The 16,490-nt window shown below is 37.2% G+C and overlaps 2 protein-coding genes across 2 annotated transcripts; both read right to left on the bottom strand.

The window, feature by feature from the left end:
• Positions 1–2,419: 2,419 nt before the first annotated feature.
• On the bottom strand, positions 2,420–5,645 carry foxr1 (forkhead box R1). Its single transcript, XM_077206518.1, has 6 exons — positions 5,415–5,645; positions 5,209–5,328; positions 3,816–4,045; positions 3,462–3,730; positions 2,713–2,945; positions 2,420–2,648 (listed from the first exon to the last, which is right to left on the bottom strand). Exons 1-6 carry the CDS (start codon positions 5,533–5,535, stop codon positions 2,620–2,622), a joined length of 1,002 nt encoding a protein of 333 aa, XP_077062633.1. The 5' UTR covers positions 5,536–5,645; the 3' UTR covers positions 2,420–2,619.
• A 51-nt stretch (positions 5,646–5,696) lies between these two features.
• On the bottom strand, positions 5,697–11,189 carry upk2 (uroplakin 2). The gene is made up of 5 exons (XM_077206519.1): positions 11,081–11,189; positions 10,798–10,947; positions 10,634–10,718; positions 7,827–7,885; positions 5,697–7,647 (listed from the first exon to the last, which is right to left on the bottom strand). Exons 1-5 carry the CDS (start codon positions 11,130–11,132, stop codon positions 7,514–7,516), a joined length of 480 nt encoding a protein of 159 aa, XP_077062634.1. The 5' UTR covers positions 11,133–11,189; the 3' UTR covers positions 5,697–7,513.
• Between the last annotated feature and the right edge of the window lie 5,301 nt (positions 11,190–16,490).

Here is a 16,490-nt window from a genome sequence, read left to right as displayed (position 1 = left end):
GCCCCACTTCCTATTCTTAGTGCCCCCTTAATGTCCTGAAACTGTGCAGGTGACACAGTGAGAAGGTGTACTCTCCATCTGAGGTGAAATTGGGCAGTGTAAACTAGGATTTTGTTTTAAATGATTTTCTAAATGTATAGACACAACAGCTTATTTATGAAATTTGGAGGGCTCTTATTTTGTAATACAACATCAGAATGTCCTGAAACTGTGCAGGTGACACAGTTAGAAGGTGTACTCTCCGTCTGAGGTGAAATTGGGCAGTGTAAACTAGGATTTTTTTTTTAATGGTTTTCTGAATGTAAAGCCAAAACAGCGTATTTATGAATTTTGGAGGGCTCTTATTTTGTAATACAACATCAGAATTTCCTGAAACTGTGCAGGTGACACGGTGAGAAGGTGTACTCTCCATCTGAGGTGAAATTGGGCAGTGTAAACTAGGATTTTGTTTTAAATGATTTTCTAAATGTATAGACACAACAGCTTATTTATGAAATTTGGAGGGCTCTTATTTTGTAATACAACATCAGAATGTCCTGAAACTGTGCAGGTGACACAGTTAGAAGGTGTACTCTCCGTCTGAGGTGAAATTGGGCAGTGTAAACTAGGATTTTTTTTTTAATGGTTTTCTGAATGTAAAGCCAAAACAGCGTATTTATGAATTTTGGAGGGCTCTTATTTTGTAATACAACATCAGAATTTCCTGAAACTGTGCAGGTGACACGGTGAGAAGGTGTACTCTCCATCTGAGGTGAAATTGGGCAGTGTAAACTAGGATTTTTTTTAATGATTTTCTGAATGTAAAGCCAAAACAGCGTATTTATGAATTTTGGAGGGCTCTTATTTTGTAATACAACATCAGAATGTCCTGAAACTGTGCAGGTGACACAGTGAGAAGGTGTACTCTCCATCTGAGGTGAAATTGGGCAGTGTAAACTAGGAATTTTGTTTAAAATGATTTTCTAAATGTAGACACAACAGCTTATTTATGAATTTTGGAGGGCTCTTATTTTGCAATACAACATCAGAATGTCCTGAAACTGTGCAGGTGACACAGTGAGAAGGTGTACTGTCCATCTGAGGTGAAATTGGGCAGTGTAAACTAGGATTTTGTTTAAAATGATTTTCTAAATGAAGACACAACAGCTTATTTATGAATTTTGGAGGGCTCTTATTTTGTAATACAACATCAGAATTTCCTGAAACTGTGCAGGTGACACGGTGAGAAGGTGTACTCTCCATCTGAGGTGAAATTGGGCAGTGTAAACTAGGATTTTTTTTTTTTGTGATTTTCTGAATGTATAGACACCAACAGTATATTATTATTTTTGGATGGGTGGATGGATGGATGGATAATTATAAATAGACAGATAGATAACTATATACAGAAAGAAAGAAAGAAAGAATAAATTAATGTCAAATAGCCTTCGCCGGAAGATCAATTGTTTTCAATCCAGATGACGGTCTGACGGTTTTACCGTAGTAGCTAGTGTATACGCGCACAGGGAAATATAGGGGCGGCTAGTTTGACCGCTCATTTCGAGGTGGCGGCTGGCTTTTCTAAGCCACTCTGATATGAGCATAATAGGTTTTTCCTTTCTATTACATTGTTTAATCTGGTTATCATTCTTTCCATCACTTTGCATAAATTAGATGTCAAAACTATTGGTCTATAATTTGATGCCTTTGAGTGGTCCTTTCCAGGCTTTGCAAGTGGAATTAATTAATCACACCATGTTTCCAAGAAGTAGGGAGTTTTCCCAACTCCCAAATCTTATTAAAAAACTAATGTTCAGAGATACATCTGAACAATGTTTTATCCTTTCATACCGTATTCGTCTTTTTCTGGAGATGTATGCTTCACCCCTTATAACACCTGCTTCAGTTCATAGATTGTAAAATATATGTCCAATGCATCCAGATGGCACTTTTCGATTCAATACATTAGGAGTGCATGATGGTTTCCCAAACACAGTGATGTTTTGTGTTGTCAAATATGCAGCATCGTCCTCTTGTGGTTGGGGTGTATAAAAACGTTTTTTAACCCATATTAAATCTCTTAAAACAACAAACATACATTATCACTGATAAACATAATAAATCCAAGTAGCAAACATAGAAATAGATATGCTCAATGCTGCATTCTGATCAGAAATGTATAATAGTATTCTGAAATGCTACTAGAATTAACAACCATTTCTTTTTGAAAAGGTTAATGTCATTACTTCACTTTAAGTTTAAATATGTTTATAATCTGAAATTAGAAAGGCAATAGTGAATAAAGAGGTGTTAGTAGGGGTTTTCTTTTATGTGGAAAAGGCCTGTGATTCTTTTAAACAGATTCTATTCTTTTAAACAGTAGTTCTTTTCATGTTAAGTAATTCCTTTTTCGTTCCGTTAAGGACATAAAGAAACAACATAACATGCATGTGTTTATTTAATAAGGCACAATGAGTAATTTGAGGAAAAAAGGAAACGGGCACACAAAAAGAAAACAATTACATAAATAAAATTAAAGAAAGAAAAGCTGATGACATTCACAAGTTCATTAAGAAGAATAAATCCTAGCAGGTCTTGCCGTCCGCCTGATGATCTCATTTGTCAGGGGTCAAAGTAGGATCACAGCTCTAACAACGCTTGAATCATATCTGTGATACAGACAACATTAAGAGTGAATCAGATCAACAGAATATTCCAGCACTCGATCCTCACCTGGATAGTTCATGCTCCTCTTCAGCATTCTGAAGGAATCTCCTGTAAGTGTGTGGATCTCATCTCTCAGTCTCTGCCGGCCGTCCAGCGTGAGGTGCCACAGACACGACTTCCTCTTGCCATCTCCAGACACCTGCTGTGGGGTCTTTTTAAAACTGTTGCTGAAACACAGATTATGTCGGATTGTGTTTTTCCACCCGTCCGGAGCTGTAATGAAAAAGGGGAAGTGCTCTCTAGAAAGACAGTAAAAGAAAATGGGATGAGAATCACTGGAAAAAGTAAATTAAAGGGGGAAAATCTGTCTGCATCAACATTTTAAGTGGATCAAAAACTTTCATCAAAGTTATATATGAATTGTCTTAGGACAACTTTGATTAACTTTTTTTTTTTATCCACTTCAAATGTACACACATGGAACAATACAGTTTCTTATAATTTATACTATTTCTACTACACATGTTGCACTTAACTGTAATTTTCTTTTCCAATCATATTTCAAGCGCTTGATAAACCATCATGGCGAACAGTGCGCATCTGAACGGCTCGGCTGAAGGAAATAATCTCGACTTTAAGATATCAGCCTAATTTTCTTATCGGGCTGATAAAGATAATATTAAAAAAAAATATCGTCTGATACGGATTTGCTGGCCGATAAAACCAACCCCGATATACATGTTATATATCATCTATATACTTTTGGAGTTGGTTCAAATCCTTGACCCTATACTTGTATTAAAAGGCATTAGCACCTGGTGAAGTTATAGATCTGCTGAACGTTGAGACTGCCGTGTCGGCTGCTGCTGAGAGCCATGGCGATGAGGATGCAGTAGTTCACAGGAGGCCGAGGCCATCCACCACTCTTCAGGTTCAGGCTGTCCTGCAGGGCTCTCTGAAGCCTTCTGTTCTGAGTCAGACCCAGTTTGCGAGGCGGCGCTTTAGGAGTCCTCCCCTTCCGAGCACCCTTCACCTTACGACAAACAGGCACGTCTACAGAGGAAGCGTCATCTTCATCGGTCAACTGGGACAAGGTGGAAACGGTCCGGTTTGCATGAAAGAATATCAACGTATAGCAAACAAAGCATGCAATGCTGTTTTACTCCTACCTGATACTCGCTGGAGAGGGAGGTGTCGTGTATTGACTCATTCAGGCAGGTCTCATCAGGCAGGATCACTCGACGCACACCTTTCTCCTGAGCTGTGGTGGTTCTTGGCGTCGTTGACAGCGCTGTTAGTTTTGGGGGTGTTGGTGCTTTTGGGTAATTACTAGGGTATTTTATGGGGCAGGCTAAACTGGGATTCACCATCAACCACAGATTAGGTTGTATTTCAGGCTCTTTAAAAGACAGAAACATTTATGTTTGAAGTGCACAGTGACAAGACTTTTGAAGAAAGTTGAAGAGTTGGGGGAAAAAAAGAAGAAATGTACACACGATTCCAATCAGAATGTCTTTCATAATTTGGAACCAATCTCAGAGATTTTTTTCAGAGATTTTTCAGAGAATCAAACACTATTCTACAGGATAATCTGGAATTCGTACCCCTGTAATTTAAAGCAACCCGCACTGACATTTCTTAAAATATGTCAGTGCCATTGTTTTGTCTCAAGATGCACACCAATGTCTTTTTCTATGGCACATTTTAAAAAAGCTATTAAAAGCCTTAATTGAACTAAGATCCAATCCTGGTTTAGTTTAAGCCCTGTCTGTGAAACATGGGGCCAGTTGCATAAATTTAGCCATTATGTTAAGACAGTGTCTTAAGATCTAGGATGACCCAGCAGTTAGTCAAGGGATGGTTAGTATACTTTTCGGTATTAAATTAGACCCATGTACGTTTTAAATGTAACTGACTTAAAGTTATGAACAGTTTTAAAGAAAAAAAAATTGATGACTAACTTCCTTGTAAGACTAGTCCAAGCGGTTTATGCAACTGGCCAGGCCTTGGAGTCTTAATGGATGCTGTGTACTATTTAGCAGTAATCCTACCTGAATAATATCTTGCTATTGGGAGGGGAGGAAAAACTGCCAACTGTCAAAGCAAGAAGGCTATTTTCCAGATAATATTTGAATAAATGTTGTATTTGGAAAATAACATTTTGAATAAATACATAAACTTAAAATAAATAAAATAAAGATTTAAAATAAATTAATGAAACTTGAAATTACATTTTAAACACCACAACATGAAATTAAATATTATAAAAATAAATTTAATAAAATAAACTTGAAATGACATTAAAAAAAATACAGACACTTGAAATAAATATGAAATAAAATAAGACTTAAAAGTTAAAATAAACGTAAATACATTTTATACAAAATTAAATTTTAAATTTAAATAGCCGAGATTAACTTGAAATGTCATTTTAAATAAATAAACCTCTGTGAAAACCCTCTCATAGACTGGGAGACTGGTGTTTTATTCCTATAAATGGTGTAGTAGGAGATTATATTAGGCTAGTAGTAATCATTGGTGATGTGACGGATGAATACACACCTCTAGCGCTGAGCGGGAGCTGGAAACTCCTGTGAGCTGCTACTGGTGTTACTGGTAATGATCGTCTGGAGATTCTGGCGTAGTGCCACTGTGCCAGATACTGGTCAGTCCGCTTGTCATCTGCCAAACCACGACACTTCAGTGATAGCTCAACAAACGGCCCTGTTTCTCAGACTCGAGTGAATTACTCACTGAAATTATATTACCGTGGTAAAACTGATCAGTCGTCGTCGTTAACTTTATTTCTTCGTTCATGTCCCAGTCATGTAAGCCGCTGGTTAAATGAAGGTCGAGAATTCTGCTTTTGGATTGAAGCTGTAAATACATTTTGTCGACTATTTTAGAATAGCCAGAAAAACGTGTGTAAATAAAGCCTAGTATCTTTTTTTATTCAAATAAATGTGTCGTTGTATCAATTAAGACTCCAACTGTGGCCACATCGTTCATTATAACAGGTGGGAATCATTAAGCTTATTAGGAAACAAGAGTGTTCAACAAGTTTTTATTGATCACTGGGGTCAAATCAGTTCGTCTTTTAAGAGCATACATTTTGACAAAAAAAAAACGGTTAAACATTTCCGCACTGGGTTTGTTGACCAGGAAGAGATTACCTACAGTTCTTAAAGTTTAACACTAGTTCACATTTTGTGACAACATGCACGCTGTATTGACACTGATTATTTTGAGTGGAATACCATTATTTGAAATACTATAGGCAGGGTTTTTCCTGGCTCAAAATGAGGCGGAGGTTGCAAAATCGTAACACTAGGGGGGTCCGGGGGCATGCCCCACCGGGAGAAAATTTTGCACATTTTAAAGATAAATGCATTAATCTGGTGCACTCCGCACGTCATTATGGAACGTTTTCTGGCTCAAAAAGGTGGTAAAAAAAATCCAGATCATGTGTACGCATGAAAGTGTACCGCGCCTTTAACTGGCTGAAAAAAAAACACTTTTTACAAGTATGTTTTTTTTTAGGTATTTTAATTATCAAATAATTTGATTTTATTTACAGTTCAGAGGCTAACGTGACTCCCCATCACTCTGAGTCAGTGCCTGGGAAAAAACACTTTGTACCTGATTCAGTATCTGCTGTCAGGTGAGATGTTGTCAGGCTATGTCAGTGTCATTATTCTAACGTTATTTTCGTAACTTATTTCGAAATAAATTTTCCTCACCTCAGAAAAACTAACTTTCCTTTCCTGTCATGTTACTGAGCTGGTAACATCTGACAAGCCCTGTATATCACTTGAATGTAAATAAAGCGCAAAAAAAAAAACTAGCCTACTATGCAACGTAAATTAGTAAGACATGAAATTACAAAACAGTAGTAAATTACGTGCCTGCTACGTTACTTGTGATAGCTTATTTTATAAAAACGCCAGAAAAATGTTGGACTATTGCATAAGTCAGGCTGGCTCTATAGATATATTTCAAGTAACTAAGTGTTTTAATTTCACAACAAAGCCAAAGCTTAAGAAAAACACTATCGGTACCTGGCTGTGACAAGTGAAGGCACTCGATGCTGCGGAAGGAAGGTGCTTCTTGACTTGCGTGCGTCTGTGGTGGTTGTGATGACTGACAGGAGATGTTGAAAAGGGGGAGGGGCAGCGGCTCGTGCGGTTTCACAGAAATTTACCTTGCTCCGTTCGAGACCAGCAAGTTTAAATGCTTTTTCTGATGCCGTCGAAATGCGCAGAACGGTTTGATAATGGACACAGGCCGTGAACCCGCAGCGGAAAAGAGGTATCTATTCATGTGATTCCCTGACTTGAGTTTTGAGAGGCGGAGGCGGCCCGAAATTTGACGGAGGCGGTCGCCTCATAATTGTCTATGCAGGAAAAACCCTGCTATAGGCCTATCTAAAATAAAACCATAAAAATATTCCACAACATAGGTGATAAATGAGCTATAAAACTAGAAACATACCTATAAAACGTGGCACCTTGCCCTAACCTAATATTTTTGAAGAATACACCTCTCTTGAGAAAAGGGTTCAACCTTTCAGTTGGTAAAGAAACTCATTTATGGCTAAAAACAAACAAAAAACAAACAAAAAAAAGCCTACAAACATAAAACCATGTATTTAAGGAACAACATTTATTTGAAAAGCAATACACCATTCAGTTTGAAATTATTGATAAATATATAGTACATTTGTGTAATACCCTTTTACATCCAACACAATAGGTTAATTGTTGCTTAATATAGATTGAAATTTTCTAAAGGAATCTAAAATGCGTTCGAATTATTTTTGAAGTTAAATAGATTTAATGAAGTGTTATTGAATTGAATCACATTGAGCTCAGCCTGAAAACAACACACTAATAATAAGTCCAGCCACGAGGGCCACCATAGCCAAAGACAGGATGACGGTGATGACCACCATGGCTCCACTGCGCGCGGGAAGATCACTGTTTATCTGTTGATAATCAATGACTGGAAAAAAGACAAGAAAAACAAACAGACCTGATTACATAGTCATCTCACAATACAAGCTGGAGATTCATTCTTTACATTTTTTTGATATGATAAAAGATACATCATGGTAAAATTGGTATGTGTATAATTTATTACAAGCAGCTTATTTAAAATCACAGAAAGTCTATTAGGCCTACCGGTGGTAGTCGTATCAGTCAAGACTGTGCTGGTATCATTTTCAATTTTGTATGTCATGCTGAAAGATAAAGACATTTATAATGAGATTTGATTTGCTGACTGATGGTCATACACAGACACACGTTGGGTTTTCATTTTTTATGGGGAAATTCCAAGGCATAATGATTTGTATACTTTACAAACTGTATATTATATCCCTTTATGCTAACCCTACTCATAATCCTACCCATCACAGAAAACTTTCTGAAGTTCTGCATCTAAGCTGCTTCCCTCTTGGGGACCAAAAAATGTCCCCTCAAGGACAAGAATTTCAGATATTGCCATATTTGTGAGGACATATTGTCCCCATAAGTGTACAAAGAGAGAGAGAGAGAGAGAGAGAGAGAGAGAGAGAGAGAGAGAGAGAGAGAGAGAGAGAGAGAAATAGACCCTAGACACTAGTGGGGAACTCTAATTGGATACAATGGTTTTCATTCAACTGTTAAAAAAATAAAATCATGGTTTCACAAATTTTTCTTTTGTCAAAACAATCAACTTAGATTCACTGATGTTGTTCAAGTCATCTTCATTTATATAGCACTTTTAACAATATAGATTGGTTCAAAGCAGCTTTACAGTGATAATAGGAAATTAAAGTAACAGAGATTGTTTTGGCTTTACAGCAGCTCTAGAATACAGTTATTGTCCAGCTAAAGTTAATTTTTGATTGATTCACTTCCGTTGCAAAGATCATTAGTTATTAATTTAGAGGCCGCTTTCACAACACCGTTTTAACTGAAAACAGAAAACTTTTAATGTGTTCTGGCCGTTCATTTGCACGACAACAGTGTTTGGTGAGTCAAGAACACAATTTTTTAAATAGGTTCCAAGGTGCAAGTTTTGAAAAATGTATCATGCTATCTCCTTGTAAACTTCAAAAACGTGAATCTGTGAAAACGGTGATGTAGTGCACATGCATATTACGTGTTTAGTCTATAGGTATGCGTGTTTGAATATATATGTGCGCAGGCGCGTAGTCTTTCATTAAAAATTGACCTCACCAAATGACTTGTCTGGCCTACATAATACCGAATTTTTAGTCGCTTTCCGCGTATCATATACATATGGACTAACCCGTAAGGTTGTACTGCATATGAAATACTGGGTGACATAGCCCAAGGGAAAGACACGGGCTTTCGTTTAGGAGCAGTCGTGGAAGAACTACACATATGGGATCCCCGCAGGGTCACACATATGGGACCCAGCCTAGTCCCGGTTCTCAAGGATTCAGCGGATAAAGGCCTGGCACCGGACGCTCCACCATGTCTGGGCCGAGGGTGTTGGAGGACTCAACAGGTTTCTCAGCAATAAGGTTGCACAGCCGGGCCTATCAGTGCTTCTACTCGTTTAAGGTGAGAACACGGGAGGAGACCGACTCTACATGTAGCCTATAATATTTATAACGTGTTTGGTGTCGCCCAGCCCGCAGCTCTTCAGATATTTGTTAGTGAGGAGCCACGTGCCAGCGCCCAGGAGGATGCAACACCTCTCGTGGAATAAGCATGCAACCTGAGTGGGCAGGGCAGGGCACGCCTTGTGCTTGGTAAGCCAGTCTTTCCCTTGCGCTGGCCTCCGTAACAGACAAAGAGCTGGTCTCAGGTCCTGAGACTTTGAGTTCTGTCCACGTACAGACGCAGAGCGAGAACGGGACAGAGTAAAGCCAGGGCTGGTTCTGCCTCCTCCAGGGGCAGCGCTTCCAGGTTCGCTACCTGGTCCCTGAAGGGAGTTATAGGAACCTTGGGCACATAGCCTGAACTCAAGGTGCGATTTGTCGACCGAAAATGTCTGCAGGTCCCCTACCCTCTTGACAGAGGCCAGTGCAACCAGTAGCAACGACTTCATGGAGAGAAGCTTTATATCTGCTGATTGCAAAGGCTCAAAGGGAGCATCCTGGAGTGCTCGAAGCACCAGGGAAAGGTCCCAAGAGGGTATGGAGGGGGGTCAAGGAGGATTTAACGTCTCGCCCTGACGACCAGGTTGTGCTTTTCTACTGTTGAAAACAAAAAGCGAGAGCGAGAGAGAGAGATCGATCACACTGCCGCACTGTATCGTCAGCACCAGCCTGAAGAGGTCCCGTTGAAAGCTTGCTCGTCTTGAAAACATTCTGTTATAGAGAACACAGCATCGAAGTGCTCGCCTCCGAAGCAAATAGCTGGAGTGCAATCGTACCTGCTGCTCATTATATTCCCGTGCTGCGTGGCTGAACAGCTGATGCAAATGATTGCACACCAATATGCATTAGCTCATTTAGTTTCACTCAAAGTAGATTGGCCTATCTAGCGAGATTCCTATTCATCGGTCACGACGTAAGCCGAGAGAGACCGACTGATTTGGACCCCAGGTTACTAACCAAGTTTTTGGTCCAATAATTAGAATCTCAGTTTTTTCAGATAACATAATATTTTGAGTTTCTATTGATTAAACTAATCTCTTTGTATTCATTAAAATGTTAGTGTTAATGAAGCAACTAGGTTTCTTTAAATTAAACCATTAAATAATTTTTATAGTTTGTGAGGTTTAATAAAATTTTACTATTTACTGTAAAAAATATTTATTGAAGCACACATGCCTGCTGACATTATTAGATATAAAGCAAAAGCTGATATATACGAGCCAAGGCTGTACACACACACACACACACACACACACACACACACACACACACACACACACACACACACACACACACACACACACACACACACACACACACACACACACACACACACACACACACACACACACAAACACACACACACACACATACTTGTAAGTTGTTCCACTTTTTAGGCCTTTCAGAAGGTACCCCGGCTGACTGACAGGACAAGATGGAACCGTGAAAGACTCTTTTTCTGCAAGACACACAAGTCATTATGCTTACTCTTTAGACAATGGCATGTGAACCAAATACAGGATGAAAGTGATGCATACTGTTTTCATTGCTGGGCAGTTCTATGTACAGCAGTTCAGCAGACTTGTCTCCATAAGTAGAGCAGTTAGGCAGTTTCAGTAGAAATGAGTTTGGGAATCTGCCCACCAGCACCCCGTCTGCTTCAGGACTCAGCACTTTAATAGGGATTTCTAAAAAGCAAATAATAATCAAAGCCTTTGAATAAACACTTACAAAATGTATTTAAATACTTACTGGCAACAAATATTAAGCAACAGTAGTTTGTAGTAGTAATGTGAAGCTATAAAAAGTTATTATTTTTACCTGCAAAGTTTAGGGGACACAACACCCCCAGGATGAAGAGCACAGTCAGCATATTGTCCTGTAGAGTTCAGGTGTGTGCACGACTCACAATGCTCTGTATAAAACTGTGGGTTGGGAAATAAAAGAATAACACTATGGCTGAAAACCAGCTGAGCCAATCAGTGATCACAGAGAACAGGTCTGTCCAGGTGTGTATAAAATAACAGCCCTTCCCTTCGATACACCTTAGGGAGGCCTTCAATCTGGAATGCATGTTCTAATGCGGTGACACCGCAAATCCTTTATTATATTGACTAGTTGAGGGACAATGACTAATATTCATTACGTCATGTTTTTCCAAACCTGTATGACTTTCTTTGTTATATGGAACACAAAATGATGAATCTTCAAGCTTCAAAAGTACCATAAAATCAGTCACCTTCTGAAGTCGTACGATAGATTTGTGGTACAAACAGACCAAAATATTTATTTATTAAAATCAATATTGATTCTTAAGAAAATTTAATCGCTCTATTGCCGTTATGCTTATAAGTCTAAAGGTATAATTTATCATTTGTCGTTCTGTCATTTAAAGTCACCATGAAATCAAAATGGATAATTGTTATTTTTTTATGGAATGTTGCAGTATTTATTATAAATGATTTATCCATTGTTATGAATTATTTTAATTGAAAAACGTAACGCATCCTAGTGCCGTAATACTTCTATGGGGTGGAAGGGTGGGCATCCTTGGGAAACTGCGCCGATAGCTCAGGGGACCATGGCGAAGCCAGCAGTTCGCACTTCGTTCTTTGGGAAACCCAGGTGAAGTCAATGATTTTTGTTTTGTTAAAAAATTATAATTATGATAAAAAAGATTTTTATGTCATGATTCTGTAATAACTTTTTATTTTATAATTTAGAGTTTTGATGTTATCATTTCGTCAACATAATTTCAAAAACATCTTAACTGAAAACACATTCTCCCCACCTTCTCTCTGATCTCAGAGGCAGAAGTTTAGGGTTCTTTGTAACCAGGAAAAAGGTTCTATATGGAACCTTTTAGGGGTTCATTCATTATCATTTGTTTTGTCCTTTCCAGATTAAATATTTCATATTATTGACAAACATCAAGACCCTAAAATGTAAAAATGTAATTCACATAAAAAAAAGGCACACCCAAAGTGCATAGAACAAGTAATTTATTTATATTAACAAAAATAATTACTATTACTGAAATAATGCTACGGTAATTTCAAGTATTCAAGCCTTTAAATGTACAAATCAACATTAAAACATCAACCATTTAAAAAATATCTTATAAATAATGGAAATTGAGTTTCACCTACATCTATTACAAAATAAGTCCATAAAATGTACAAAATTACATTAATCTATCACTTATAAATAATGCACATAAACAGATTCATCTAAATTCCCATCAGTGTTAGAACAACATCAAGTCCCTCAAAACTACAAATGCATATTAATATAACTCACTATGGAAATATACAGATATAGAAGTACTTAAATTCTACAAATTCATATTAATATCACTCATAAAGAATGTGAATACATAGATTAAAATTCAGATCAGCATTTCAGAACATCAAGTACTTCAAATCTACAAATTTACATTAATATCACTCGTAAATAATTGTAATAACAGATTCAAATTCAGATCAGCATTTCAGAATAACATCAATCGCCTCATATTTACAAATTTACATTAGCACTATTCATGACATATCAAAGTATTATGATAATTGATTATACATTTTGAGCACTGGGAGAGACAGTTTTTTTTGGCTGCTGGAGAGTTTAAACAGGTAGTGCTCAACAAAATTAATTGTGTGAGTGATGTGCTTGGGGTATTCCACACTGAATACGAAATAAGCAGCAAAGAGGCACTCCATTGCCTCCATCACATCCATTTCTGCGCTCACAATGTTGACACCCTCCATATTGATGCTGGCTCTTTTTGCATGGAGGGGGTTTGAAGCTTCATGAAAAACTATAGTCGGAGTTGGCTTTACTGATTCCTGCAAGTTGGAAAAGCAAATTATTTGTGAAATAACTTAGAATACTGTAGTCCCAAAAGTTAAAATCCCATCAAAAATGATAATTTAGTCAACCACATTTTGCCCAAAATTTGCATGACTTTTCTGTGGTGAAAAACAAAATGCAGAATGATAGCCTTAGTCCTGTTTAACTGTCTTTGCATACTTTCTTCCAAACAATTAGGGATGTGACTGACCATTTTGTACCACAGTGGTAAGGGCCAATTCACTGGCTAGGTTGCACACACAACTCACAAACAATCACGACCACAGAAACTTCTTTTCAAGATCAATTCAATATTCATTAATAAAATAGCTTGGATAGCATACTGAAAAACTGCAGAATGCTAGATCTAAAGGCCTGTTGCCAAAAAAATGCATCAGTGTTTTTTTGCCTCCACGTCTTTCATTTAAATTGTGCAAATGTTTTTGTGAGAAACTGAGCAGCCCACTCTCCTTTTTAAAATCTTTGTATTTCTCCTGATATTACAAAGCAACTGTCAATAAGAGTAAAACATTCTTTATTAGAACATTCTTCTACAAGAGTTGTAGTTTTGTTGAAGAGTCCCCCACCCCCACCAACACAAAGACCTGACATATCAAAACTTACATTGTCCAGACAGAAGAGAAACTTGCTGTTTTCTCTGAATAAAGATGGTAAGATTAGCAGTGCAGCATTTTTCTCCAGATCTGCAATATCAGTTTACACAAAAACAAAAAACAAAACAGGTTATTGGTACACACTCTATTTTAGCTGTGCTGGTTGTCTCAGTTTGCATTACATTCAGTGTTTTTGGAAACCCCGTCAATTTGAATGTATAACAACATCTTACTAATAACATTATGCTTACAATGGATACTTTACTACTCCATGAGACCACAGGAGAGGATTTATGAATGGCAGTGAAGCAATGCAACTGAGGTTGTAAAAAAAAAAATTGAAATGCAAAATGTCTCAGTTCACATTACTTTAATCTCCGATCTCTGTGTGCAAGTGTTTTGTGTGGTCATTGAAAAGCAGCACATTAAACTTTAATTGTAATTAAACTGACTGGAACTACCTGTGAATCATATTATTTTAATGCACACCTTTTAGCCAATCCAAATCAAATATTCACACAAACCATGGTATAAATAGATTTATTACAGTAACCGTTCAACAAACCAAGCAACTAATGGTAGTGTTAAGGAAAAAAAGAACATACTTTTAGTGTTTGTGTCAATTTGCTGAAGTAAACTGTTCAGCACATCCCTCTGACTTCCATGTCTAGCCACATTTAAGATGTTTGGGGCCAGAACTTGAAGTGCAGTCTCTAGATTAAGATGAAGGTCCTTCCCAAACCGCATCTTCACTTCATGCAGCAGCTACCAAAAAAAAGAAAAAAGAAGACCTCTCGTGTTGATTTTGTCATTAAATCGACTCTTTTAAAAAGAGTGCATCTCATTCGATTTTTTATGTTGGTGTAGTCGGGTTGTCTTCAGCATTTATCACAGTAATGTGCTCCTGGAAACTCAAATTATCTTCTCCAATATTTTCCAGGTTTAATATAATCTGAAAAAAGTAGTAAATAACAAAATTCCTATTGTCATCTCCTAGCATTACTGGTCAATAACCAAGCAATTTTAAGACATTTTAGTGAAGAAAGATAAAACAGACAAACCTCCTGGGACTGGGTGGAAACCGGATTATCAGTACACAGGAGTACTGGAAAGTTTGCAGTCTTGCATCTTTTTGTTTGCTGAAATGAGCAAAAGACGGTTCATATAAGGAAAAATATTTAGAAGTGACATAGCACAAATAACTGGAAATCAATAATCTTGATTTGGCCGTATGTCTCATACTGCAGATTGTATGGCTTGGAATTTAATGCAAGAGTTGTGTGGAGTACATTTACTTTACTATAACTATTTTTTACATGGTGCTTTTGCATAGCTTTTGAATGTAGAAAATGCCACCACTCATTGAGAACAACTAGTAAATTCCCTAAATCTGACCCTTACCCAGGGGGCAAAGGGGGTTTAGCAGACATGGGCTGCTGTAAAAGGTTGTCATATAAAAATGAAATCTATGACGTCTGAGGATCAAAACCTGAGACATCATAGATTTCTGAGACATCATTGTGTTCCTCAGACATCATAGATTTCATTTTTATATGACAACCTTTTACAGCAGCCCATGTCTGATTTCCTAAAAAACAGGTGTTTTGCTTCCTGGGTACCTTTTGTGTTGCATAAAGATTAGGAACCATGTGAGTGTGAGTAAATAACAACAGAATTTTCCTTTTTTTTTGGTAAACTAATCCTTTAATTGTAAAATGAAAGTTTAATGTATGCTTAGATGACTGGTATATACCTCCTCTTCAGAGACAAGGCCATCAGAGACTGAGAGATCCAGTGCATTCCTTTTAACACCAAATTTCTTCTTCATCTCTTGAACTGCTGATGAATGCACTAAAGGAATTCTCTCTTTTTTAAATTTGTTACGCAGACAATGCAGAAGGATATCCTGCAGACACATTTATACCACAGTTCTGGTCCTCAAATATGTAATTCTAAAATGACATGTTATACTTAATAGATTTATTGCTGTCAATCTATTAAAAAAATTATTAAATCACATTTTTCCATAATTAAAAAGTCACATCAATATATTTATATTGTCATAATTACCCATTATTTTCAAAATTAATGTAGGAAGATTATCAAGATTATGAAGTTATGAATTATATTTGTTTTATCAAGCCAATTATTCACGATTACTTCATTTATCTATACATTTATTTTTAATTACCTTTTGTCTGGGCTACCATAGAAAAGCACTGAGACCATGTTTATTACCATGTTTCAGAAATTAACTTGCTCACTAATGAGGTGGAAATGTGACAAAATCACAATGTAATGAAATTATCTTGCAAATATGAAATGAGGGGCAAGCAAGATTTGAGGTTGAGTTTGAAACCTGTGGACTTAAGCTTGTGAAATGTAACTTTGTACTTACATGACCAGAGGGGCTAGTATCCTTCAGGAAAGGAAATCTTGTGATCAGACTTCCAAGAACATCCGTGTATATCTTGTGGTTTGGATACTTAAGAAAAAGGCATATATCAGTTAATATTAACTATTTTGCTTATGCTTTTTAGGGAGTTTTTTAAAATAATATGTATACCATGTGTACTTTGTGAGTCTATCAAACAACACTTGAATTAGCAGTGATCGCAGATGTGATTTTTCCTTTTTTCTTGAAAGATGGATCCTTCCTCTGTAATGATTCTTTAAGTTCTGGTGGAAAATCAGGGAGGCTAAAAACTGCAGGCCACATCTCACAGCACTTTTGCCTATACAAAAAGTAAGTGTTAATTTTTCACCTAGGC

This window comes from Siphateles boraxobius, unplaced genomic scaffold (assembly GCF_051911475.1).
Source record: "Siphateles boraxobius isolate OS27281-9 unplaced genomic scaffold, OSU_SipBor_1 56, whole genome shotgun sequence".
NCBI classification, from domain to species: Eukaryota; Metazoa; Chordata; class Actinopteri; order Cypriniformes; family Leuciscidae; genus Siphateles; species Siphateles boraxobius.
The sequence above is the reverse complement of the archived record's forward strand: the minus strand, read 5'-3'. Positions and strand labels throughout refer to the sequence as shown.